Source organism: Equus przewalskii, chromosome 9 (assembly GCF_037783145.1).
Source record: "Equus przewalskii isolate Varuska chromosome 9, EquPr2, whole genome shotgun sequence".
NCBI lineage: Eukaryota > Metazoa > Chordata > Mammalia > Perissodactyla > Equidae > Equus > Equus przewalskii.
Window position 1 is genome coordinate 25,755,104 of NC_091839.1, and position 27,283 is coordinate 25,782,386.

Sequence of the window (27,283 nt, forward strand, 5' to 3'; positions counted from 1 at the left end):
AAATACCTGGGAACAGAATGGCAGGTTCATAGAGTTGGTGAATAATTAACATTTTTAAAATTAAACTTTATTTTTTGAGCAGGTTTAAGTTTACAGAGAAATTCCGCAGAAAGTATAGAGTTCCCCTATTCCCCTTCACAACCACCATCCTCACAGTAGAAGTTTGCCGATACGGCATCTTGTTTTAGTGTGAGACATTTCTTACAACTGATGAGCCAAATGATGATGATTATTACCTAAAGTGCACGGATTACATAGGGTTCACTCTCTGTGTTCATCATTCTATGGGTTTTGACAAATGTATAATGCCATATTGCTACTATTCTGGTATCATATGGAATAGTTTTACTGCCTTAATAATCCTCTGTGCTCCACCTGTTTACACACTGTCTCCTCTGTCCTCTCCCCTGGCAACCACTGGGTTTTTTTTTTTTTTTGGTAGGAACACAATATGAAATCAAACCAATGTTAGGTTTGCACAATGCATTGTTATTGCCTATGGGTACAATGATGTACAGCAGGTCTCTAGAGGCTCTTCATGTTTCTTAACTGAAACTTTGTGCCTGTTTATTAATAACTCATTTCCTCCTCCCCCCAGTCCCTGGTAACCACCATTCCAGTCTTCGATTTTATGAATGACTATTTTAGATTCCTCACATAAGTGGAATCATGCAGTGCTTGTTTTTCTGTGTCTGGCTTATTTAGCACAGTATCTTCAAGGTGCATCCATGTTGTCACATATTGCAAAATTTCCTTCTTTCTTAAAGGCTGAATAATATTTTATTGTGTGTGTCACATTTTCATCATCCATTCATCTGTTGATGGGCATTTAGGTTGTTTTCTCATCTTCAATATTGCATGGAACTGCTAATATCTCTTCCAGGTCCTGATTTCAGTTCTTCTGGATAAATACGCAGAGATGGGAATACTTCATCCTAGGGTAGTTCCATTTTTAGTTTTTTGAGGAAACTCTATACTGTTTTCCGTAGCAGCTGCACCATTTTGCTTTGCCACCAACAGTATTCAATGGTTACAGTTTCTCACATCTTTCCCAAGACTTCTCTTGCTTTTTTGATAATAGTCATCCTGATAGGTGTGAGGTGATATCTAATTATGGTTCTGATTTGCATTTTTCTGATGATTAGTGACAATGAGCATTTTTTCCCATACCTGTTGGACGGTCGTATGTCTTCTTTGAAGAAATGACTATGCAAGGCCTTAGCCCATTTTTAAATCAGGTTGTTAGTTTTTTGTTATAGAGTTGTAGGAGTTCTTTGTGTATTTTGGAGATTTACCCTGTATGAGATGTACAGTTTGCAAATATTTTCTCCCCATTCAGTTGGTTGTCTTTTCTTTCTGTAACCAGTGATCTTTTTAGTATCTCTGTAGTTTTGCCTTTTCTGGACTGTCATATAGTTGGAATCGTCCACAACAGCCTTTTCTGATTGGCTTCTTTCATTTAGTAATATGCAGTTAAAGTTCCTCCATGTCTTTTCATGATTTGATAGCACATTTCTGTTTATCACTGAATAATATTGCTTGTATGAAGGTACCAAAATTTGTTTGTCCATTCTTCTATGTGAGGACATCTTGGTTGCTTCCAAATTTTGACAACTGTGAATAAAGCTCCTGAACGTTCATGTGGCGATATTGTGTGAACATCACTTCTCCACTCATTGGGTACGTGTCAAGGAGCATGATTGCTGCATTCCGTGGCAAGAGTATATTTAGGTTTGTGAGAGACTTTCAAACTGCCTTCCAGGGATGCTATACTGTTGTGATTTCCCACAAGCAATGAATGAGAGTTCTTGTTGCTCCACATCCTTGCTAGCATTTAATGTTGTCAGCATTTTTAATTTTAGCCTTTCCAGTGGGTGGGTAGTGGTATCTCGTTGGTTTTTAAATTTTGGTTGGTTGTTTACCTCGATTGCCTAATGACATATGATGTTGACCATGTTTTCATATTCTCTTAACAGTGTCTTTTGCAGAAAAGATATTTTTTATTTTAATCAATTCTAACTTAGCCAGTTTTCCTTCATAAATTGTGATTTTGGTGTTGTATCTCAAAATTTACCACCAAACATAATGTCATCTAGGCTTTCTCCTATGTTGTCTTCTAGGAGTTTTATAGTTTTGTGTTTTACATTTAGGTCTGTGATCCATTTTGAGTGCGTTTTTGTGGAAAGTGTAAGTTCTGTGTGTGGATTCATTTTGTTTAGATAGGGCCATTCAATTCTAGCACCATTTGTTGAATGGACTATCTCCATTCAACTGCCTTTGTTCCTTTGTCAAAGATAAGTGGACAGTATTTGCGTGGATCTATTTCTGGGCTCCCCGAATTGTTTTTGCATCTGTTGAGATGTTCAAGGGGTGGAGTTCTTTTGTTTCTTTGTTTTGGTCTTTTATTCCCTCATATGATATATTCCATTGATTGATGTTCAAATGATAATCAATCTTGCATTCCCGGTTAGACAAATCCCACTTGCTCACGCTGTATTATCCTTTATGTATGTCGCAGAATTGGTTTTATGGTAATTTTTTATACATGTTATATCTATGTAGATAAGGGTTAATCGCTCTGTAGTTTTCATGTGTTGTCTCTGTCTCACTTTGAGATCAGAGGAATTCTGACCTCATAGAATGAGTTTAGATATGTTCCTTCTCTTTTATTTTCTGGCAGAATTTGTGAAGATTAGTGACATTTCTTGTAAATATCTGATAGAATTTCCTTCTGAAGACATTTGGACTTGGGATTTCCTTGTGGTAAGATTTTCAATAACTATTACTTAGTATAGTTCTCTGTAGATTTTCTCCCTCTTATGTCAATTGTAAGAATTTCTGCCTTTGAAGGAATTTGTACATTTCATCTAACTCATTTAAATTTGGGTAGATAAGTTGTTCATACTATTTCCGCATAATACTTTTTTTTTTTTGGTGAGGAATATTGGCCCTGAGCTAACATCTGTTGCCGATCTTTCTCTTTTTGCTTGACAAAGATTGTCACTGAGGTAACATCTGTGCCAATCTTCCTCTGTTTTGTATGTGCTGTGCCACCACAGCATAGCTTGATGAGTGGTGTATAGGTCTGCACCTGGGATCCAAACCAGTGAACCCCGGGCTGCCAAAGTGGAGCATGTGAACTTAACCACTATTCTACTTGGCCATCCCGCCTTATAATATTTTTAATTTTTGTAGGGTCAGTAGTCAGATGTCCTCTTCATTCTTGATTTTCTTAATTTCTCTTTTTTCTTATTTTTTGGTCGGTCTACCTACCATTAATTTCATTGATTGTTCAAAAGAAACACTTTTTGTTTCATCGCTTTTTATGGTATAGATTTTCTGTTTTCTATTTCAATGAGTTTTGTTCCACTCTTTATAAATAAAGCCTATTTATTCACCATCACCTGCATTTGGCAGAGACTCAAAGGCAAGCAGAGGATTGGGAATACTTTATAATGGAAGAAAGGTAAGATGTCCACTATGCCCTGATTATGAAATGCTGGCATGTGAAGCAGCAGTGGGGCTAAGTAGAAGTGGGGCTCCTGTGTGATTCATTAGGAGTACATAGTTGGCTTTTTCTGGTTGGTCCTAAGTGGGAAGTGGCCAAAATTAGGGAAGATGCTAGGAATTAATTAAGTCCCTACCTGTCAACTATTTTATGATGTATTGTAAAAAGCTGAATGCAGGCTGTGGAGGGCATCCTGACAAAGGCAATATAGGAAGGAGGACCAGCTCATTAAATACAGGTCATGTCCTTGAATTGTGCCCAGATCTTCATATAGAGGTGAGTGAATGGCAATATGGAGATGTCTGGGACATTGAACGGGAAGTTGTGTTACTCAACACATCCCTGTGTTATGACTATTTTTTTCCCTGCTTTTTCTCCCCAAATCCCCCCAGTACACAGTTGTATACCCTAGTTGTGGGTCCTTCTAGTTGTGGCATGTGGGATGCTGCTTCAGCATGGCTTGATGAGCGGTGCCATGTCCACGCACAGGATCCAAACTGGCGAAACCCTGGGCCGTGAAGTGGAGTGTGCGAACTTAACCACTTGACCCCGGGGCTGGCCCCTTTCTGACTTTCTTAAATTAACAATTGTGAAGTGGAGCACAGGGTGCCAGATGGTGAGTTCCACAACAGACCAAGACCACAAGAGAAGTCAAAGTGGAGAAGTTTATTACTCACAGGTGGTGGAGGAAGTACATGGCACACCTCCAGGGGCCACACAGGGAGGTCAAGGCAGGGTCAGGCAGAGAGAGAGTGGCAGGACCTGGGGCACATGCCTTTCTTAGGGTTTGTGGGTGCAGTGCCTTGGGGTTCCCGGGATAAGTCCAGGTTGGTCAATTCATACCGAAAAGAGCAGAGTTTTGGTAAGCTCCAGGGGGACATGGGGCACACAGGTGCTGGGAGGCAGGGAAGACTTGATCACAAGGGCTTTGGAAAGTCATGTCAGGAACTTAGATTTGCTTGTGACTCTGCGGGCTGCTGTCTGGGGCATGTGCTTCTGTGAGGGGGGTGAGTGTTGGTTTAGAGTCCCTGCAGGCTGCTAGGCCAAACAAAATGGATGCCGAGGCAGCGATACCATGGAGTAACTTAGCTAAACTCTTCACACCCTGCAAATGAGAGGCAGGGCACACCAGGGAGGCCCACATGAAATCTTGTCACATGGAGGAAGGAAGGGGCAGGGGAGAATCTGGGATTACGCCTTTGTGACTAAAGTGCCAGGGAGTACACAGGTGGTCATCCCCTAGGGCAGGAAGCCAGAACACGTTAGAGTTTGTCCTTGGGGTATTTGTAATAAGTTTTGCAAGCCTGTGCAAGCTGACTTGCACGAAGGAGAAGTACACATCTTTGACTTTTAGTTTGGCCTTGTGATAAATGAATGCTAAATAGACCAATACAGAATCTAAGACAACAGAACAGTCCTTTATATGCAGGCAGCTGGCAACCCCCTTCCTGGGTTGTCCACTACTCCTGCTTTTGCGCCTGAAACCCAGAAGGTGCTCCTTGAACATTGCTTAGATCAGTAACGACAGCGCACAGCTTCCCTATTCATTTTCATTTTTCTGGCAAGTCTTTCAAAATATTGTTTCTATCCCACCAAGCATTTAACGAGCCACATTTTCAAGTATGAAAAAGAATCACATTTTGGAGACAAAAGCCTGAGTGTGGCCAAGGTTTCAGCACAGCCACATCCTCAGCTTCATTCTCTGGCTTTTCAGACTTAACTGTCTCTTGCTAAAACTTGACCGAGAAAATGTGATCCCACACCTTTGTCTTGGGGACAACATGCTCCCAAGAGCACACACTGTCCTGGCAGAAGATGGTGTGTGATAAGTCACTATTCTTTTCAGATAGGTTTCAGATTCTTGAAAGATTGAAAATTATCTCATATGGAGTAATAAATATTATTTGAAGAAATGTGTTGGTCACTGGTTTCAAACACGGTCACGGCTACAGGGACACAAAGATGTTTTTCTGGAAACTGGAGTCACAGCTTCATCCGTGATTCTGTGCCTGCTGCCATCCCTCCTCCATCTTTCCCGCCGTGGCTGTGTCTGGAGTCTTTTCTGCGCCACATATCGCAGAAGCTCATTAACTTGACTTCAGTCTACGTGTACTTGAAAGGAGACAAGATAGCTGAGGGCTGTGAGTGGTCACAGTGTCACTACAATAGGGTGGTCCCTTTGAATGTGTAACTTGCTGTACTTCATAGGCTCTGAAAGTAGTTTCTAACCTTTCGTTGACTTGCTGGACTGCTCTCCCAGAAATCTGGGTACTTTCTCTTTAAGAGCAAGCGAAATCCCGCTCCATTTTTGGAAGCCTGGAGCTCCCTGTCCCAAGACCCCTGGGCTTGCCACTTTGTCTTTATCCCGAGGGTAGGGAGCAACTTAAGGTCTAAGATTCGAGCGAGGTGCCTGTAGTGGAAACTACGATACCCAGAAGCCTCTACGGTGAGCGGCGGCAACTGAGCCAGTGAAAGGTTAGGAGTGGGATGCCTACGTGCGTTCCCATCCTGTAGGGCGGGACTTCCGGCGTTCCTTCTCGTGCACTTGGTAGCGCTCGGGTTTTTGGCCGGTTCAGGGCGTCGCAGGCGCTTTGTGGGCACCGAGGTGACGGAGCCGAAAAGCGCGACAGGAGACGTTGTCTCCGCTGCGCAGAGGTGGCTGTGAGGCCCGACGGAGCCGGTGGGGACGCGGCGGCCGTGGTCCCGGTTCCGCCCGTCCGCTGGTCGGTGGCTGAGGCCGCGCCGATGGCGTCGCCTGAGGTGGGTGGTGCCTCCCCGTGCCTCACCCGGTCCGAATGCCGCCTCCGAGCGCTGGAGCCCGGGTGGAGGGGCGCGGCCTCGGGGTCCGGGCGGAGGGGCGGGCGTGGTGCAGTGGGAGCCGCTGGGCTGTGGTGGGGGCGGGGCTGCGGGAGCTCGGGGGTCGGCAGCCTTTGGACCGCCGGGGGCGTCCTGTCCGCAGGGAGCGGGGGTCAGGAGGAGTCCCGCCCTCAGTGGGGGCCTGAGCAGCCGGAAGCCCTGGAGGCTGTGAGGGGCGGCGGTCGGGAGAGGCCCGCCTGGAGCTGGAGGTTGAAGCGGGTAAAACTAGGATGCGAATGGAGCCCAGTGAGGTCCCCGCAACAGACCGCGGAGATTTATGATCGGCTTGGATCAGGGTGGTTGCGGTCGAGGGGAGACGTGATGAGATTTTGGTTAGATCTCAACAGTGGAGCCTATAGGTTGTCCTGATGCTTCACGTATCCTGTGAGCAAAAGTAGGGATTGAAGGATCGTCTCCAGGTTTCTTTGCCTGAATTTCCGAAAGTGTAAAGATGGGGAAGTCAGCGCAAGCAGCACGTTTCCCCGGGAAGATCATGAGTTGGATTTTGGACGTGTGATCCTAAGATGTGTCAAGATGGAGATGCCCTAAGATGGAGACATCACATGAGTTTGTGGACGTAAAGGTGTGGAGGCCCTGGAAGGGCCCTGGGATGGAGCTTTCAACGTGGTCGAGTGTTCGGAGTGGCCCGGGTAATGACCTGGAATTAGATTAAGGAGAGTGTCTTAAGGTTGTTATTTCTCATGGGTCCTCTAGTTAGTGTCAGGAGGGTTGAGACTTTGAGTGTCGGGCATAGGGGTTTCAGCATTCCTGATGCTCCCTCTATAAAGGAGCATATCTGGCACAGGAGGTATTCTGGCCTGTGTCTGTGGAACAGGATGCCTGGATGTGATAAGTTGGTGGCCTGGATGGAGATAGAAGTGTAAGGTGGTGTAGACTCAGCCCTGCAGGTCAACTGATCTTCTGGGACAATCCCTGTGGGACAAAAAACGGTCAGGTTTGTGGAGCAGACAGATTTCAGACAAGGGCACTGCTGTCTCACCTCCACACCTCAGGGCAAGAGGAATGAAGTAGTACTACTCTCAAGGGGCTGCTGCAAGTGCCTTCCAGAGGACTGTGTAGCAGACAGGCTTGTTTGCTGAACAAAAGTGTAGCTGAACTGCCTGCTCAGAGTCTCCCTACAACTCCTTAAGTTCATAGTGTATGAAACACTTATTGATCAAAACAGCGTAAGCAACATCCTTCTAAATGTTTACGCATAGGTAGGCAGTTAGAAATGAACATCTTCAATAAATTAAATCTGCCAACACTTTATAAAAATTGATTGAAATGTTAATTTCTCTGTAATATTTTCTAACAGTGGATGTTATATATCCATTTTCTGAAAACCTTCAAAAGTAGAAGTTATGCCAACCCAGATTTTCAAAACCCTCTCCCTTCATTTGCACTGAAAACATACAAAATTGTTAATCCTTTAGAGAGTTACAGCTGACGGGTAGTGTGTACTGTTTATGTTTAATACTATTATCAGCCCTATATGGTGGGAATCATTGTTATCCCCATTTTGCAGTAAAGGAATTGAGGCTCAGGGAGGTTCAGTCCTTATGCAAAGTCACACAACTGATAGTAGTGGCACTGAGGTCAAAGAAACTGAGCTTACACCATCAGGTTGAGATCATTTTGCTCCAGAGCAAGGCAGGGATGGTGGTCCAGCTTAGGCTATAGAATATTACCATGGTTACCCATTTCTCCTGGCCTCCCTCTTCCTGCAGGTTCCCATGACATTTGCAAAAATGCCTATGGACCCTGTAGAGGTGAATGGAAGATGTGTCAGACCTTCATCCACCCCAATTATCACCCCGATGGTTTTGCCACTCCCATATAAAGGGTGATGCTGTCCTGTGATTATTCACCTATTCCCTCCCTTGGGTCTGAAGTCCCTGTGGTCTCTCCAAGGCCCAGGGTCTTGAACTCAGTCCTGGATTCTATGGAGTAGTTCCCATTTCTGACAGCCATTGGGGTAAACTGTGGAAGGGTCCACAGCATCCAGAATTTTCAAATGATTGCAGGTGAGATAGCTGGATTGTTGAGGGAACTGAAAGTCTGATATCTGGTGGGAATACACGGGAGCGGGGGGAGTGTTTGGAGGATAGGGGTGCACAGTTGTCAGGTCTAAAACTACAACCTGAGTTTCTGGGCCTCTAATCTGAGGGAAGTAGGAGCTAGGGAAGGTTTGGAGCAGAGGAGCCAGGTGATTTGACCTGGATTTTAACAGGCTATGTTTAGCTGCAGAATGGAGGAGATTCTCTGGGAGCCAAAGTGGAGGCAGAGTGACCTGGGAGGAAGTTACTGTGGCGGTGTGGGTGAGCATTGGTGGTGGCTGGACAAGTGTGGTGGCTATGGAGGTAGAGAAGTGGTTACCTTCTGGATATGTTCTGAACAGAGCTGCCCCCCTTTAGGGACGAGGAGAGTGAGGGAGCTGGGAGATGAGATGGAAGGGGGAGTCAGGGATGGCCTCAAGGTTTTTGGCTTTCTCTGGAAGGATGGATGTCCTCTCAGTTGAGATGGGGAAGTCAGCAATAGGAGGGGTTTTCAGAGGGAATAGGAAGAGTCAGGTTTTGTCATAGATGTTCCAGAGACTCCGAGTGGAGGTGCCCAGTCGGCAGTTGGACACACAGGTCTGGAGTCCAGGGGATGTATTTAGGTTGCCGATAGCCACAATATAGTAGCCAGTGTGTGGAACAAAGTGTTGCTGTGCATCAGTTTTCAGAAGGGATGTTGTTAGGTTATGGCAGGCAGGGGAAGGAGGAGGCTAAGATTTGATTTGTATCTCTTGTTGGGATCCTGGATGGTAGTTGTTGGTGGACATCACAAAGACAGGTGAGGAAACAGAGTGGCTGTGGTGGGGTGTGCCTATGAGGGATAAGGGTAGAGGAGTCTGGAAGGCTTTCAAGGGTGGTTGAAGATAGGAGATAGATGTTGAAGCATCTCCATGAAGGAGGCCACATGTCAGGGCGTCTTGGGACTTAGAAATGTATTGTGGTGACTCTTGGTCAAGCTTGGATTATTTCATTCAGGCTGGTAGATTAGTTGAGGTGTGAAAGGATCAGCGAGGAGCATTGCTAGGTCTGGGTTGGGGATGGGGAGTTAGGCGTAGCTGTGCTTTTAGTGAGGGTCAGGTAAAGAGAGAATGTTCATGACTGCTTATAGGACAGCATGTGCAGTGAAGAAGGGGTGGAGGGCCAGGAGTCCATAAAGCCTTCATGTTAGGTTTGGGGGGCTGAGTGTGACACAGGGGACAGGGCCAGGTGGGGAGAACCACAAAGGGACCCTGGAGCTCTCTTGTGATAAGGAACATGGGCATTCTGGGGCAGGATGGGGCAAAATAGAATGCTGATTCCATTTGCAAAATACTGCCTGTATTCCATGTGCACAGTGGCATGTTGCGAGGCCACAGAAATGCCTTTAGGGGCTGGCCCCGTGGCCAAGTGGTTAAGTTCGTGTGCTCCAGTTCAGCGGCCTGGGGTTTCGCTGGTTTGGATCCTGGGTGTGGCCATGGCACTGCTCATCAGGCCATGTTGAGGTGACATCCCACATAGCACAACCAGAAGGACCTACAACTAGAATATACAACTATGTACTGGTGAGCTTTGGGGAGAAGAAGAAGGGGGAAAAAAGAAGATTGGCAACAGATGCTAACAAAGGTGCCAATCTTTAAAAAGAAAAAAGAAAGAAATGCCTTTAGCATGGGCCATCGGGTCTCGGTAACCGAGTTGCGAAAGTGGAGGACCCAAATATGTAGAGAGGTTTAGTGTAAGAATGATGTGCAGGTGAGGAGGAATGTTAATGTTTAGCTGCAGGCCCTGGCACTGGATGCCTAAGGGAGAAAGATGAGTTCAAGTTTCCTTGTCTGGGAGGCAAGTTCTGGGGGACCTGAGGATATATACTGGTAAAAAGAGGGGTAGAGCCCTCATTCCAGGCCCAGAGTTTAGATTCTACTTTTCTGTGCTCTCCTCCATGTTTACTGTGTTCTGGACACAGTGGTCAGTGGAAATGAGGAGAGAGCAGACACCGGTGCCACCAGACCTGGCATCTCTTCCACACTGGGAAGTTGGGGTAGAGCGTGAGGAGGGGATGGAATTGTGGGGAGAAAGACTAAAGATCCTGGAGAGAGAAGCTGCACATTGATTGAACTGTCCTCATGTGGGCAGGGACTTGTGGTTTTTACAGACGTGGCCATACATTTCTCCCAGGAGGAGTGGGGCCTTCTTGATGAGGTTCAGAGAAGCCTGTACCGTCATGTGATGCTGGAGAACTTTGCACTTTTATCATCACTAGGTAAGGCCCTCATACCCACCCCAGTGTCCTGGACTGGGTCCTGTTCTTTCCTGCAATGAGACCATGGGTACCACTTCCTTTCCTGGTTTGCTGGCATATGTGTTGTTGGTGTCAGGGCTGGACTGTGTGCACTGGACTTGCTCTTCCCAAGCAGACCCTTCCCTGTTGCTCTGAGGCCTTCCAAGACAGGGCTCAGGAGTGAGAAATCTTGAAGTTTGTCTGAGTGATCCCTCAAATCTGGCCTGTTCCTGCTTGGGTGACTCTGTTCAGATTGATGGAACCCAAGGCCTTCCCCCTTCTTCCTGACATCTCTTGGGGTGTGCTGGTGCGAAAAATTTCAGCCACCAATGTGGTCACTACTTGTAGAGACCACTGGTTCTGCAAGACTCTCCTCTCAAGTTCTTTTGATTTTAGATTGTGGGCTGTTGTGTGTTGGATTGCTCTGGGGGCATACTGGCCACTCCCTTGCCCTGCATTTCACCTAGGTTGGCCTCTTCCAGGTCCTATGTAGGTGCTCACCTTGAAGAAGGGAGAGGGGCCTGGGTGCCTGACAGGTGGACATTACCCCATCAGTGGCAGCAGGAAATAGCCCTAGAAGCTGGGAAAGTGTGTGTCGTCAGAGCTGGGTTCCAGTCACACTGGGAACCAGGCCTGTGCCGACCATTGCATGATGCCAGGGACAGTGGTCATACCTCATGTCTATCTTTTCTTTCTCATTGCCATTTCTAATCTTCCAGTCCCTGGGTCCCCAGCTCCTCAACTTTTGTGGCCTCCACCTCTCATCCTTTCCCTTCCACTGCTCCCTTTGTGGTGCTCTTGACATGTGACCTACACTTAAGGTGTTGTGAGGTCTGCCGATATCTTTAAATAAATAGTCCTTGGACATCAGCTACTGTGTTGCAATCAGTGATTTCTGGGTCTGGACACATCTCCTATTCAGTGCTCACCAGTTACCAGCAGCCATGACCTTGTTGAAAGCCATTTGCAGAGGAGTGAGTTGGAAACCCTGCCTCTCCTCCCTGCACTGTACCCCTTTCCTTGTGTCCTTCCCATCATGTGAGCTTCCCAGGCCCAGCTCCGCAGAGCAGGCCTTCCTCTCACTGGCTCTAGTTCCCATTACCTCTCAGCAATCCCATGGACTTATTTGTGGGTGTGTCTGACACATTTCTGGTGGGGGTGCCTCCTTCCACCAAGGTCAATGTGCACTTCACCAGCATTTATCTGCTTACAGGTTGTTGGCATGGAGCCCAGAATGAGGAGGCAACTTCAGAGCAAGGTGTTTCTGTGGAAGTGTCACAGGTCAGGACTCCAAAGCCAAGTCTGTCCATCCAGAAGGTCCAGCCCTGTGAAAGATGTGGCTCACTCTTGAAAGACATTTTGTGCCTGGCTGAGCACAATGGAACACACCCTGAACAAAGACTGTACACTTGTGATGCAAAGTTGTACCAGCACCAAAGGCAACAGATTAGCAAGAAACTTTCTAGAAGGGACAACGGGAGGCCTTTATTTGTGAAGAAAAGTAATGTTCACATGACAGAGAGGACCTTGACGTGCCTCGAAGGTGGGAAGGGCTTCCCAGCTGGCACAGTCCTTCTGCATCCCCCAGCCCCTCACAGTTGGGGGAAGCCACACAGGGATACTCTAGGTGGAGATGCCTTTGAAAATAGACAAAATTATTACAAGTGTACTCAGTGTGGGAAAGCCTTCAGCAATAAACAGATACTTCTTGACCATGAGAAAATCCACAGTGGAGAGAAGCTTTATGAGTACAGAGAATGCAGGATGGTCTTCCTTAGAAAGTCCCACCTTGATCAGGAGCAGAAAGTCCACACTGAAGCCAGGCTTTATGAGCACCCAGAATGTGAAGTATTCTTTAAACAAATATGTGGCCTCAGTGACCACCAGAGAATTCACACCAGGCCAAGAAGGCCTTTTGAGTGCAGCCAATGTGGGAAGGCCTTCCTTAGACTGTCCCAACTCACTGGTCACCAGAAAATCCACACTGGAGAAAGACCGTATGGTTGCAGTGAATGTGGAAAATTCTTTAGGAACCACTCCACACTCACTCGACATCAGAGAGTTCACACTGGAGAAAGGCCTTACAAGTGCAGTGAATGTGGGAAGGCTTTTACCCGCAAACATAAACTTGTCGAGCATCAGAAAATCCATAGTGGCGAAAAGCCCTATGAGTGCAGAGAATGTGGGAAAGCTTTTAGCCGCAAAGACAAAGTTGTTGAGCACCAGAAAATCCACACTGGAGAAAGGCCTTATGAGTGCAAGGAATGTGGGAAAGCTTTCAGACGCAAACATAAACTTGTTGAGCATCAGAAAATCCACACTGGAGAAAGGGCTTATGAGTGCAAGGAATGTGGGAAATTCTTTATGGACAGCTCCTCACTCATTATTCATCAGAGAGTTCACACTGGAGAAAGGCCTTATGAGTGCAGCAAATGTGGGAAATTCTTTAGGTACCGCTTCACACTCATTAGACACCAGAGAATTCACACTAGAGCAAGGCCTGATGAGTGCAGTGATATGGGAAATTCTTTAGTTGGAACTCCAGACTCATTAGACATGGGACAAATCACACTAGAGAAAGGCCTTATTAGTGCATCTAATGTGGGAAGTTTTTGTGCTATGAATCCAGACTCCTTGCACACCTAGAGTTCTCATTGATGTGAGTCCCTGTGAGAACTGTGAGTATGGGAATGTCTTTACATACGACTCCAGCCTCATTAAACCTTGTTGAATTTGCAACACTGGAGAAATGCCTTATGAATGCAATGAATGTGGGAGCGTCTTTAGCCAAAACTCTCACTTGTTTGGCTTCAAAAAGTTCATACCAGAGAAAGAACTTATGAGTGCAGCAAATGAGGAAAAGACTTCAGCCAAAGGTCTGCTCTGATTGGCACTGTGTAGTACTGCTATGTACTTTTGGATTTGTTTTCATTGTAAAATACACATACATAAACTTTGCCATTTTAAGTATTTTTTTAGTGTATAGTACTGTTAAGTACACTCACATTGTTGTGCAACAAATATCCAGAACTCTTCATCTTGTAAAAGTGAAACTCTGTACCCGTTAAACAATGACGCCTCTTCTCTTCCTCCAGCCCCTGGCAAGCTCCATTCTGTTTTCTGTCTCTGTGAATTGGACTGCTCTAGCTTCCTCATGTAAGAAGCAGCATACAGTGTTTGTCTTTTTGTGAGTAGCTTACTTCAATTACCATAACCTCAAATTTCACCTATCATGTAGCATGTTTCAGTATTCCTTCCTTTTTAAAGCTGAATAATACTGCATTGTATATTTATACCACATTTTCTTTATCCATTCATCCACTGCTAGACACTTCCCCTGCTTCCACATTTTGGCTGTTGTGAAGAATGCCATGAGAATGAGTGCACAGATATCTCCTCAAGACCCTGTTTTCAATTCTTTTGGGTATGTAGCCAGAAGTGGAATGGCTGAGTCACATGGTAATTCCATTTTTAATATTTTGAGGAACTGTTTTCTATCTCGGCTGCACAATTTTATATTTTCATCAAAGGTCCACAAGAATTCTAGTATCTCCACATCCTCATCAACATCACTTTATTTTCTGTGTTGTTTGAAATCTCAGCTATCCTTATCCTTATGAGTGTGAGGTAGGATCTCACTGTGGTTTTATTTCACATTTCTCTAATGACTAATGATCATAGATTCAGCCATTTGTGTGTATTCTTTGTAAAAATGTCTACATTTGTCCATTTTTTTTAAATCTGGTTATTTTCTTATTGACTTGTAGCAGTTCTTTATGTAATCTAGATACTAACTGATTGTCAAGTATGATATGCAGATGTTTTCTTCCATTCAGGAGGTTGCCTTTTCACTCTAAATTGTGTCCTTTGATGCACAGAAGTTTGTAATTTTGATATAGTCCAATTATCTATTTTTGCTTTTGTTTCCTGTGCTTTTGGTGTCATGGCCAAGAAATTATTTCAAAATCCAGTGTCATGAAGCCTTTGCCCTGTTTTCGTCTAAGAATTTTATGGGTGTACATTATCCACTTTGGGTTTGTTTTTGTTTGGTGTAAGGTAAGGGTCCAACTTCATTCCTTTCAATGTGGATATCCACTTTCACCTACACCATTTGTTGAAAAGACTGTTTTACCCCCATTGAATTGTCTTGGCACTGTTGTCAGTTATTTGACTGAATATGCTGGCTTTCATTTCTGGGCTCTCTGTTCTGTTTCACTGATCAGTGTTTGTCTTTATGCCAGCACTACATGGTTTTGATGTATAATTTAATGAAAGTACTGTCTTGACTCAGTTGTGTTTTGTTTTTTGGGGTTTTTTTTTGCTGAGGAATATTCACCCTGAGCTAACATCTCTGCTAGTCTTCCTCTGTTTTGTATGTGGGTCATCACCACAGCATGGCCACCATCAAGTGGTGTAAGTTTGCACCTGGGAACTGAACCTGGGCCACCAAAGTGGAGTGTGCCCAACTTAACCACTAGGCTGCAGGGCTGGCCCCTTGACTGAGTTTTGAGTCCCTGGCTTGATGCTGGTCATTTTCTCTTTTGGAGCAGCTGATTAAGTCCATGCCCCCAGTCACTGTCCTTATCAGGCACTCACCCTCTATACATCATCCCTTATGGCCCAGAGCCAGATATTGGGTAACTAGGGGCAGCCCCTATGGCCCAGAGCCCCTGAAATTATTCAAATTAGACAATCCACAGAGAGCCTGGGGAACCTAGCTAGCTCCAGGCCACTTACAGTACAGAGGGTGCCCCCTACAGCCCCAGGTTGCTTACCATGACCCCCTCTGCAACCTGCCATACAGTCCTGCCCAATGCCCTTCTCATTCCAAACCCTAAGTAACAGAATTCTGCCTTTTATCTATCCAAGTGTCTTTGTGTTGTGTACTGCCATCAAGAACCTTTAAATCTGCTAAAGCAGCCATCCACATGCGCCTGCCCCGTGGCCTAGTGGTTAAGTTTGGTGCACTCCCCTTCGGTGGCCCAGGTTTGGTTCCCAGGCGCAGAACTATACCACTTATCAGGGGCCATACTGTGGTAGCAACCCACAGACAAAATAGAGGACAATTAACACAGATGTTAGCTTAAGGTGAATCTTCTTCAGCAAAATAAATAAGTAAATAAAAATAAAACAGCCACACACCCAGAATAGTAGTATGTTGAGCAAATGAGCAGAAAATGTTGAGGATTATTCAGCCTTTAGCCTAACCTCAAACAGCACTAGTAATTTCAAACTAGAGAAAGACCTTAGGAGTGCAGGCTATGTGCTCTTTCGTTGTTCTACATAATAACATCATAGTAAAAGCTCTGGAGATTAGTCTTCGTGAAGGAGTTATCAGCCAGAAATTAAACCTCATACATCCAAACATCCTGGGGAGATTCTGTTAAGTACCAAGTATATTGGAAGCTTTCATAATATACCTTGCACTTTCCGACCTGCCTGTAGTCCTTGCTAGAATTAAGTCGCTGCTGGTGTCTATTACAGAAGCCTTCCCTCCTCTACCACATGGCCGGGTGCCACAGTGTGTATGTATCACCTTAAAGTGCTCTCAGGAGGCAGAAAGCTCTGCTCTCTCCCTTCACCTGAAGGGTTCACCAGTCATTTGACTTTTGGGGAGCCTCAGTCCCTCCCTGCTGCCTGGTTTGGGTGTGGACATTACCCAGCTTTGGACAAGAGGACTCCCGCCAGCTTCTGCAGGCAGCATACGGAGATTTCCCTTCTTCGTGAGTATATTTGGTTATCTTGTGATGCTTGGGTAGATTTTTCCAGCCTCAAAGTCACCCAACCTGGGACTCCCCACCTCACACTGCTGGTTTTTGTGATCATAAAGTTCTTATTGATTAAGCTACATTTACTCATGGGGGTTTTATTCACTGTGTGCTGTGGATTGAGATCAGCATTAGGCTCTGCCAGAGTGAAAAGGTGAATGTTTTTTGTGGGGACCTCTCCTCTGTATTTGCTTTCAGGAGGGAATAGCAAGAGGATAAAGAATAGCTGTCGTCAGTCCATGTTTGGCCCAGTTTGCACTGCTGCACAGGTCCTCCTGGGAAAGTCTGAAGGACTTCTACACCAATTTCCTTGCTTGGGATATGAAGATTATTTGTTTCCCAGAGTCGGGTTGAGGATGGGGCAGTTGGCTTACTCATCTTCAGGACATTTGGCAGCAGCATGAATTGGGTCCCTTGTACACAGGGGATGTCCCATAGTTCTCAGCATAGTTGGGGGATCACTATCTCCCATGACCTGCCTAGGAGCCCTGTGTCCTGAAGTCAAGAATGTCCTTGACTGGGGCCAGCCCCGTCGCTGTGTGGTTAAGTTCGTGTGCTCCACTATGGCGGCCCAGGGTTTCGCTGTTTTGGATTCTGGGCACGGACATGGCACTGCTTATGAGGCCATGTTGAGGCAGCATCCCATGTGCCACAACTGGAAGGACCCAAAACTAAAATATACAACTATGTACTGGGGGGATTTGGGGAGAAAAGTCAGAAAGAAAAAAAATGTCCTTAACTGTAAGACATACAGGGGTCAGGAGGTAACCATATTCTGTACAGAAATAGTGATTGGATTAATAGGAAGTGGGAGAGACTGAAGTAAAGTGGAGTTGATGAGCCCCTTCTAAAGCAGCTTCCATTGAAGGTGTCAGTAACTGGCTATGTGTGATGAGAGTGCAGAGAAATTCTCCAGAACTATAGACTTGTGTATTTCCAGTAGCCAAGGTCATTGCCAGAGCAACTAAACCAAAGGTTTTATGGATTCCTGTAGCCTCCCTGGGTTATTTACTTTAAACCATAGCTGCACAGGCAGGAACTTCAAGACTGAGGAAGGGAGATCTTAGAGTCTAGTGATGGGTCTTTTCTAATCTAGCCATCCTTCCTGGTGCAAGATGGACATGAGCTTCCTGGCTTTCCAGAGTTTGCTGCCTGGAATCAGAGTTGATCCACCTAAGACATGGCAAGAGTGTGATAATGGAGTCAGTCCAGCTTTGCAAGTCTTTTGATATTCCAAGAAGAATGAGAGATCCAAATTTTATACAGAATGTATTTATAAAGTAACTTTATTGAGAGATTGACATACATTGAACTGCACATATTTAAAGTATAGATGATAATATACTGTGATACATGTATGCACATGGAAACCATGACCAAAGTCGTGATAATGAACATATCCATTGGCCCAGTAGTTCCCTTGTGCTCTTTTCTGATCTCTCCGCCCCTCCCTTCCCAACTTTCCATCCCCAGGTATCTATTGATTTTATTTATGTCACTATATGCTAGTTTGCATTTTCTTGATTTTTGTATACTTGGAATCCTACAGTATACTCTTGCATGGCTGGTTTTCATTCTATTCCATCCTAGTTTTAGATAAATGGATTCCTACAGTATACTCTTAACATGGCTATTTTGAGACTTGTCTGTATTGTGTTCATTCCTTTTTATTGCTGAGTGGTATTCCATTGAGTGTACATTGCCACAATGTGTTCATTCATCTATTACTGGACATTTAGATCGTTTCCACTTTTGACATATTACAAGTAGAACTTAGGTGACTGTTCATAAATAAGTAAATACCTGGGAGTGGAATGTTGCTCATAGATGAATGTTTAACTTTTTAAGGATTGGCCAAACTGATTTCCACTGTGAATATACCATTTTATACTCCCACCAGCAGTGTATCAGAATTCCATTTGCCAGTGATAGGTATAGCCAGTCTTTTTTGTTTTTTCACTGAGGAAGATTGGCCCTGAGTTAACATCTGTTGCCAATCTTCCTCTTTTTGTTTGAGGAAGATTCACCTTGAGCTAACATCTTTGCCCGTCTTTCTCTGTTTTGTATGTGGGTTGCTGCCACAGCATGGCTGCCAATGAGTGGTATAGGTCTGCGCCTGGGAACTGAACCTGGGCTGCCAAAGTGGAGCATGCTGAACTTAACCACTAGGCCCTGGGGCTGGCCCCACCAGTCTTTTTTTTTTGGTTAGCAATTTAAATAACTGTGTCATGGTTTTGTGGTTTTAATCTGCATTTCTCTAATGACTAACAATATTGAGTATCTTTTTACATGCTTATTTGTTATCTGTAATTTTTTTTTGGCAAACTGTCCAAATTCATTAACTTTTTTTATTACCTAATTATTTGAGCAGTTAATTTTAGATTGTTTTAGATTTAGAGAAAAACTGCTAAGATAATACAGGGAGTGTCCATATATCCCACACCCAGTTTTCCCTACTGTTAACATGTTACACCAGTATAGTAAATTTCTTGCAATTAATGAGTATTGATCAATTATTAATAACAAAAGTCTGTGCTTGATTCACATTTCCTTAGTTTTTACCTAAATCCAGTTTCTGTTCCGGGCTTCCTTCTAGGAGACCACATTACATTTAGCCCTCATGTCTCCTTTGGCTCCTCCTGGTTGTGACAGTTTCCTTGTTTTTAGTAACCTTGATAGTTTTTTTTTTTTTTTTTACTATTGTGATAAAATATATATAACATAAAATTTACCCTTTTAACCATTTTCCAGTGTACAATTCAGTGGCCTTGAGTACATTCACAGCTAGGATTATAACTAGGATTTACAACTAGGAAAAAACTTGGCATCTTTTTAAAATATTCACAATGTTGTACGAGCCTCACCACTATCCATTTCCAGAACTTGTTCATCATGCCAAGCAGAAACTCTGTACCCCGTAAATAATCCTCATTCCTCACCCCATCTCCAGCCTTTGTAATCTGTATTATACTTTCTGTGAATTTTCTTATTCTAGGTGCATCATAGAAGGAAAATCATACAATGTCCTTTCGTGTCTGGCTCATTTATGCATGTTTGCAAGGTTCATTCCTGTTGTAATATGTGTGAGACTTTCCTTCCTTTTAAAGACTGAACAACATTCCATTGTATGTGTGCAGCATTTTAATTTTGCATTCATCTGTTGATGGATATGTGAATTGTTTCCACCTTTTGCCTATTGTCAGAAATGCTGCTCTGAACTTTGGTTTGAGTCCCTGCATTTATTTCTTTTGGTATATACAAAGGAATGGAATTGCTGGGAGATAAGGATCATATGGTAATTCAGAATTTTCAAGATCCACCAAAATGTCAGCACCAAAATATTAAGCTTAAATATTTTTCTTATGTCTAGTGCCCTCACATTATTCTTGGTTTTCTTTTGTTGTGCTTCTCAAACTTTAACTTCCATCAGAATTTGATGAAAGGCACAGATTGCTGGGCTGTACCCCCCAACGGCTCTGATTGAGTCAGAGGTAGAGCAGAAAATTCATATTTCTAACAAGTTCCCAGTTGATGATGTTGCTACTGTGGAGCGACCACATTTTGAGGACTACTGTCCCATTTTTATAAAATTGCACATATTCTCTATATATTCCTTGTTTCCATGTATATGTTCTATTCTGTAGTCCTTTTCATTTCATTGACTAATTTCTTCCAGGATTTACAACTAGGAAAGAAGTTGACATCTTTCTTAAACATAAATCTTTGCAAAATAGCAAACCAGAGTCCCCATGAGGCAGTTGCACACTGTATCCCTTGAGCCCTTTTCAGTGCAGTTCCTGTCTAGCTACTTACCAATGTGTAATCTTGTATGAGAATGTATTTTAGTAAGACTAAACTAAATTTTAAGGGATTTATGTTAAAGCACAAAACAGAGCAATTAATATACTTATGCACCTGCCCCGCTCCTTGGCAGTCATATCCCTCTCATTGGAATGATGAGCTCTCACTGGCTTTGCTCTTCTTCTTCTTGACACTTCCCTGTCTTCATGTGTAATTTCCCCTGACCTTACCTGTTAATGGGTTCTACGGCAGCAAACAGAGATTATTTTATGTCCAAGTGAAATAGAATCTATCAGGTAGGATTTGTGTTGCTGTGAATAATTACACAAAACTGTAAATTATCTCATGGAATTTGGGGAATTTGATTGGGACACTCCCTTTGGCTATTCTAATAAAAAATACAGCATCAACAGACAAGTTTTAGTTTTCCAAGAATAAGCAAGACTGCATCATGTATTAGAGCTGCATCGTGTATAAATGCTAAAAGAGCTTTTAAGTGTGGACAATAACTCTGAGCATAAGAGTTCTTTAAAGTGAGGAAGTGAAGTATAAGACAAGTCACTCAAATTTAAGTTACATATGAAGAGATTGTCCATAAAACTTTATGAACTATCTGCCTTCTACACAAATATCCACCAAAGCATCATTCTAGAATTTTCTCTTCATATTTGAATACTTTTTTTAGTGTCTTCATGTTACGCCTTTGGGTCATAAAAATTCTTAAAACTTTTAAAATAGTTTATCATTTTTTATAGTGATATACATAATATAAAATGTACTATTTTAATCTCTTGTTAAGTGTTCAGTTCTGTTGTAATTAGTCAGAATTATCCAGAGAAACAGAACCAAACTGGTGTGTGTGTGTCTATACATACGTATATAGAGAGATTTATTTATTTTAAAGTATTGGATAACATGATTGTGTTGGCTTGGCAAGTCCAAAATCTTCAGGGTAACCTGGCAGGCTGGAGACTCAGGGAAGAATTGCAGTGAAAGTCCAAAGGAAGCTAGCAAAAAATTCCTTCTTGCTTATGTAGATCACCTCTTTTCTATTAATGCCCTCAAATGATTGGATGAGGCCTACCCACATAATGGAGGTAATCTGCTTTACTTGAAGTCTGCTGATTTTATATGTTAATCTCATCTTAAAAAAACCCTGAAAGAAACATCCAGAGTAATGTCTAACCAAATATGTGGGTGCCATAGCCTAGCCAGGTAGAAACACAAAATTAACCATTGTATGTGGTGTTTAGTCCATTGATGTTGTACAGTCATCACCACCATCCATTTCCAGAACTTTTTCATCTCCAACTGAACCTTTTTTTTTTTTTTTAATTAAAGATTTTATTTTTTCCTTTTTCTCCCCAAAGCCCCCCGGTACATAGTTGTACATTCTTCGTTGTGGGTCCTTCTAGTTGTGGCATGTGGGACGCTGCCTCAGCGTGGCCTGATGAGCAGTGCCATGTCCGCACCCAGGATTCGAACCAACGAAACACTGGGCCGCCTGCAGCGGAGCGCGCGAACCCAACCGCTCGGCCACGGGGCCAGCCCCTCCAACTGAACCTCTTTTTGTACCCATTGAACACTATCTCCCCATCTCCACTCCTCCCGACCCTTGGAAACGATGATTCTACTTTCTCTGAATTTGGCTAGTCTAGGAACCCCATATAAGAGTAATCATATAATATTTGTCCTTTTGTGACTTGCTTATTCCACTTAGCATAATGTCTTCATTTTGGGCATTTTGACTATGAGTGTTAATTTCTCTTTTAAATAATATATTGCATAGAAAAAAGATCTTGAATTAAAAGATTATTGTTACTTCATTCTTTAAGGATATTATTCTAGACTTGCATTCACTGTTTTTGATCAAAACTCACGGCTCACTCCCATTCTTCTTCCGGAAGTCTCTCTTACCTTTAAACATTTGGAGACTGATGAACATAGACACAAAAATCCTCAACAAAATGGTAGCAAACTAAATTTAACAGCATCTTAAAAGGATTATATACTATGATTAAATTGGATTTATCCCTGGGATGCAAGGGTTGCTCAACATATGCAAAACAATAAATGTGATACTCTACATTAACAAAATGAGGGATAAAAATCATGTGCTCATTACAATAGATGCAGAAAAAGCATTTGGCAAAATTCAACATCCTTTCATGATAAAAATCCTTAACAAATTAAGTATAGAAGGAATATACCTGAACATAATAAAAGGCATATATGACAAATGCACCGTTGAATGCATACTCAATGGTGAAAAGCTGAAACCCTTTCCTCTAAGATCAGGAACAAGACAATGATGCCCACTCTCTCCACTTTTATTTAACATAGTACTGGAAGTCTTAGAGCAATTAGGCAAGCAAAAGAACTAAAAGGCATCCAAATTGGAAAGGAAGAAATAAAGATGTCTGTTTGCAGTTGACATGATCTTATATAGAGAAAACTTTAAAGGCACTACCAAAAAACCTTAAAACTAATAAACGAATTTTGTAAAGGTTCAGAATACAAAATCAACATAAATTAGTTTTGTGTTTCTATACACTAACAACAAATTATCTGAACAAGACATTAACCAAAAAAATCACAACAGCAACAAAAAGAATAAAATACTTTTGAATAAATTTAACCAAGGAGGTGAGAGATCTGGCAGTAGAAAGTATAAAACCTTGGTGAAAGAAACCAAAGACACAAATGGAACGCTATCCCATGTTCATTGATTGAAAGAATTAGTAGTTAAAATGTCCATTCTACCCAAAGCGATCTACACGAGTGCAATCCCTATCAATTTTTCCAATGACGTTTTTTCACAGAAATAGAAAAAACAGTCCTAAATTTGTATGGAACAACAAAAGACCCTGAGTAGCTAAATCTTGAGTAAGGAGAACAAAGCTGAAGGCATCAAACTTCCTGACTTCAAACTATATTACAAAGCTACAGTAACGAAACCCAGTCTGGTACTGGCATAAAAACAGACACATAGACCAATGGAACAGAAGAGAGAGCCAGAAATACCCCCATATATAAAGTCAAGTAAATTTTTAACAGTCACACCAAGAATATACAGTGGGGAAAGGATAGTCCCTTTAATAAATGATGTTAGGAAAATGATACCTACATGCAAAAGAATGGAATTGGACCCATATCTTGCACCATATAGAAATGAACCCAAAAATGGATTAAAGACTTAAACTAAGACCTGAAACAGTATAACTCGAAGAAAACGAGGGGAAGACTCCATGACATTAGTCTTGGAAATGATTTTTTGGAATTGACACCAAAAGCACAAGCAACAAAAGCAAAAAGAAACAAATGGGACTACATCAAACTAACAAGTTCCCGCACAGCAAAGGAAACAACAAAATTAAACGGCAACCTACAGAATGATAGAAAATATTTGCAAACCATATATCTTAAGAGGGGTTAATATCCAAAGTATATAAGGAACTCATAAAACTTAATAGCAAAAGTAACAAAGTCCAATTGAAAAATGGGCAAAGGACCTGAATATTTTTCCAAAGAGCAATCTGGTTTTGCCTAAGTAGCACAAAGAGCCCCAAACAACCAAATAGATGTCTTTTGTTCAAGTTCACTGTTAATAATATCCTGGAGGAGGCTTTCCATCCTTTGAGAACAAAGGCCTCCCAACCAGCAGTACTTACAGTTCAGAGAATGAGGAGCAAAAATTATTTGAGTGGGTTAGTAGGTATAATGATGAGGAAGAATAGGATGATAAGATTTAGTAAGTAATATTTGGCAAAGTTAAATTTGATTATTTCTAATTCCTTATCCGTATGTACACTAAGATCAAAAGAAAAATATTGCATAGGATATATTTACAAAGATTACTTGTTTATCTGAAATGAATTTTAAGTATTTAAATGCTTTCTTTAGTTATATTTCTCTAATAGTTTGCCTCTCCTTGAAAGTTCCTTGTTTTGCAGAATTTGCTTACCAAACTCCTTGCAGTTATGGTTTACATTCCATTTACATTGTAACATAGCTTCTGCAGTAGTCACATCCATTTTGTTCCTTTGTCCACTGAACATTTTTTTTAAAGCAATGTTTAGAAGTTATCTATTTTATTATTTTTTTTCTGTGAGGAAGATTGGCCCTGAGCTAACTCTGTGCCAGTTCTCCTCTGGTTTGTATGTGGGATGCTGCCACAAGCATGTCTTGATGAGCCAGGTGTAGGTCCATGCCCAGGATCCAAACCTGCAAACCCTGGGCCCCCAAAGTGGAGTGCACGAACTTCACCACATCACTGGGCCAGCCCCCCAGTGACCATTTCTTAATGAGACACGCTCAACAGTAGCATTTTGAGCTGGAGGAGTAAGGATGATATACAGTGTGGAAGGCTATTAGAATTTCTGTTATGGTTATATTTTATCTTCATCAAATTTCTCTCAAAAATATTATTTTAATCATTTTCTTTGCTATTAGTTGAGGAAATCATACATTTCTTATGTTCAACTCGGTATATGCTGGTTTATATCTGATTAGCCATCATTTTCAATGTTGAGTGAACAATTGCATACGACACAAAGACCTTTAAAAGGAGTTTTTCCTCATCTAATAATGCTGACTTTTCAGACAACTCATCACAAGTTTATACATGCATTTTGGTACTTTGCTATTCAGTAAACATGAAAAGTGGCTAACATCAACCTCCACAAGAATCAAAACCTTTGCATTTTACAAGCTTACGTCTGAGTCAGTTTATGTTATTCACAAGTCTGAACTCCTAACTAATCATAAACAGAATTGGCCAGGGAAAGCATTGCAAATTGTGAACTAACAGTCAGTTGAACTTGAAATCTGATGCAAAAACGGTGAACTCTCTTTTTGCCTGAAGGGAGAGCCATAGTTGTCAGCAGTTTCCTCAAAGCAGGTGCTGCTCTTATGTGAGCTTTTGGGAAGTCTGACATTCAGGGATAGGTTAACTTTCTGAAGCTGGGGTTTTAAAGACGACGGGAGTTTCAGGTGTGTTTGTTTGGTCACTACTGTTGAACTGTTGACTATCAGAAGCCAGTCACTGAAGAGAGACACTTGATGATTGGCTGTTCCCTGGCATGATCACTAACTGGCTGAATCTTTGAAACTTGGGACTAGAAAACATTTGCCAACTCTGAGAAGCTTAATTGCTGGGGTGAGGCCTTGTTGATGGGTTCACTTTCAGGGCATGTATACTAATACGAAATGATCTCTAATAATTGGTTGATACTAGTTCACATCCTTGGACTTTGGCCAAAAATCAGGCTTTTCATTCAGTTTCATTCTCTGACTTCTCGAACTTCACTGCCTCTCGCTTACTCTTCACTGAGATCTTAACATTTTTTTTTACCCATCAGATATTTTTCTCTATTTCTACCTAGTATCTTTGAAAACTAATTATTAATAAGTTTAGTACTTTCCATCTTGGAAGTGTTTTCCAGACATAATCTCCATTCCCTGTGCTGATACTGTTGCAGAGATTACAGGGGCAATGATATATCACTTCCCAACAAGGAGATGAGATTATGGATTCCCAAATCTGTATCTCAGGCATCAGATGCCCCTTTTGCACATTTGGTCCCACTATTACAATAGGACACACTGTCGTGGCAGGAAAGTCATGTGATAAGTCGTTCTTTTCAGAAAGCTTTCGGATTCTTAAGAGAGAAATAGATCAGATGTACTGTAATATCTGAATAACAATATTGTTTGCCAGCTGAGAACACTATCACTGATTAAGAGGAACGAAAGACGTTTTCAGCAGGAAGGAGGCACAGCGTCACGATTTCTACCTATTTCAGTGCCTCCTGACATCTCTCCTCCACCTTCCCTGTCATAGCCATATCTGGAGTCTTCTCTTATTGTCCCCAACCGAAGCTACTGACGAGTATAAAAATGACTCCAAATCTTCAGTCTACCTGTATTTGACAAACAAGAAGATAACTGACCAGGATGAGTGGCCGCCGACGGACATGGTTTGGGTGCCCCTTTGGATGAGTACCCTTTGGAAATAGACTCCCATTCATAGAATTTGTAAGAATAAGTCTGTAAATATTTCCGTGACGTCCTAGACTGCACCCCAAGGATATCTGGAACGACTCCTTTAAGACTCGGAGCAGCCCCTACCAGGTAGGAGCCCCGCAACTCCATTTCCCAGGGCCCGACACGGTGGCTCTTGGCCTTTGTGCCCAGAGTCACGAACCCGCTACCTTCTGAGACAGCGCGGGAAACGGCGTGGGGACCGCATCCCCCGGAAGGGTCGGCAGCGCGCGGTGAGGACCAACAGCAACAACGCGGACTCCGCCTACAGCCGGCTCTGTGCGTGCGCGGCCCGTCCGCCCTGCACTCCCGGCTGTGCCGTAGTGCTGTCGGGTGGCATAGGTGCTTTCGGGTCTTTTTAGCCGTTCTGGGACTCCGGAACCCTGGGTTGGGATCTTAGGGATGGGAAAGTTCGAGAAGGGACGTTGTCCCCGCAGCGCAGAGGCGGCTGTGAGGCCCGACAGAGCCGATGGGGACGCGGCGGCCCTGCTCCCGGCCCCGCCGGTCCGCCGGTCGGTGGCGGAGGCCGCGCCGCTGGCGTCGCCTGGAGTGGGTGGTGCGTCCCCGGGCCTTCCCCTGCCCGACTCCCGCCTCCGAGCGCTGGAGCCCGGGTGGAGGGGCGCGGCCTCGGGGTCCAGGTGGAGGGGCGGGCGCGGTGCCGTGGGAGCCGCTGGGCTGAGGTGCGGACGGGGCTCCGTCAGGGCCGGCCGGGCCGAGGCTGCGGGGGCTCCGGGGTCAGCAGTCTCGGGGGCGCCGGGGGCCGTCTTGTCCGCAGGGAGCGGGGGCGAGGAGGAGTCCCGCCCGCAGCGGGGAGTTGTGACGCAGGAGAAGCGGCGGGACGTGCCCAGAGAGGCGCTTAAGGGGGCCAGACGGGGTGCAGGACAGGGCAGTGGAGTCCGGCGGGTGACGGAGGCGCTGGCCCACAGCCGTGGCGTAGAGCAGGGATGTGATGGGATTTGGGACCGACTTTTAGGGTCACAGCATTCTCTGCTGC

At 43.6% G+C, this 27,283-nt stretch overlaps 1 protein-coding gene and 1 long non-coding RNA gene across 2 annotated transcripts; both read left to right on the plus strand.

The window, feature by feature from the left end:
• Positions 1-6,055: 6,055 nt before the first annotated feature.
• On the plus strand, positions 6,056-13,417 carry LOC103553620 (zinc finger protein 547-like). Its single transcript, XM_008524241.2, is given in 4 exon segments — positions 6,056-6,268; positions 10,534-10,660; positions 11,892-13,193; positions 13,196-13,417. Coding segments are annotated over 4 exon segments (1,518 nt in total). The 5' UTR covers positions 6,056-6,253; the 3' UTR covers positions 13,270-13,417.
• Positions 13,418-13,755: 338 nt separating this feature from the next.
• LOC139085540 (uncharacterized) lies at positions 13,756-14,956 on the plus strand. The gene is made up of 2 exons (XR_011543899.1): positions 13,756-13,865; positions 14,007-14,956. It is a non-coding gene; the product is annotated as an uncharacterized lncRNA (long non-coding RNA).
• Positions 14,957-27,283: the final 12,327 nt, after the last annotated feature.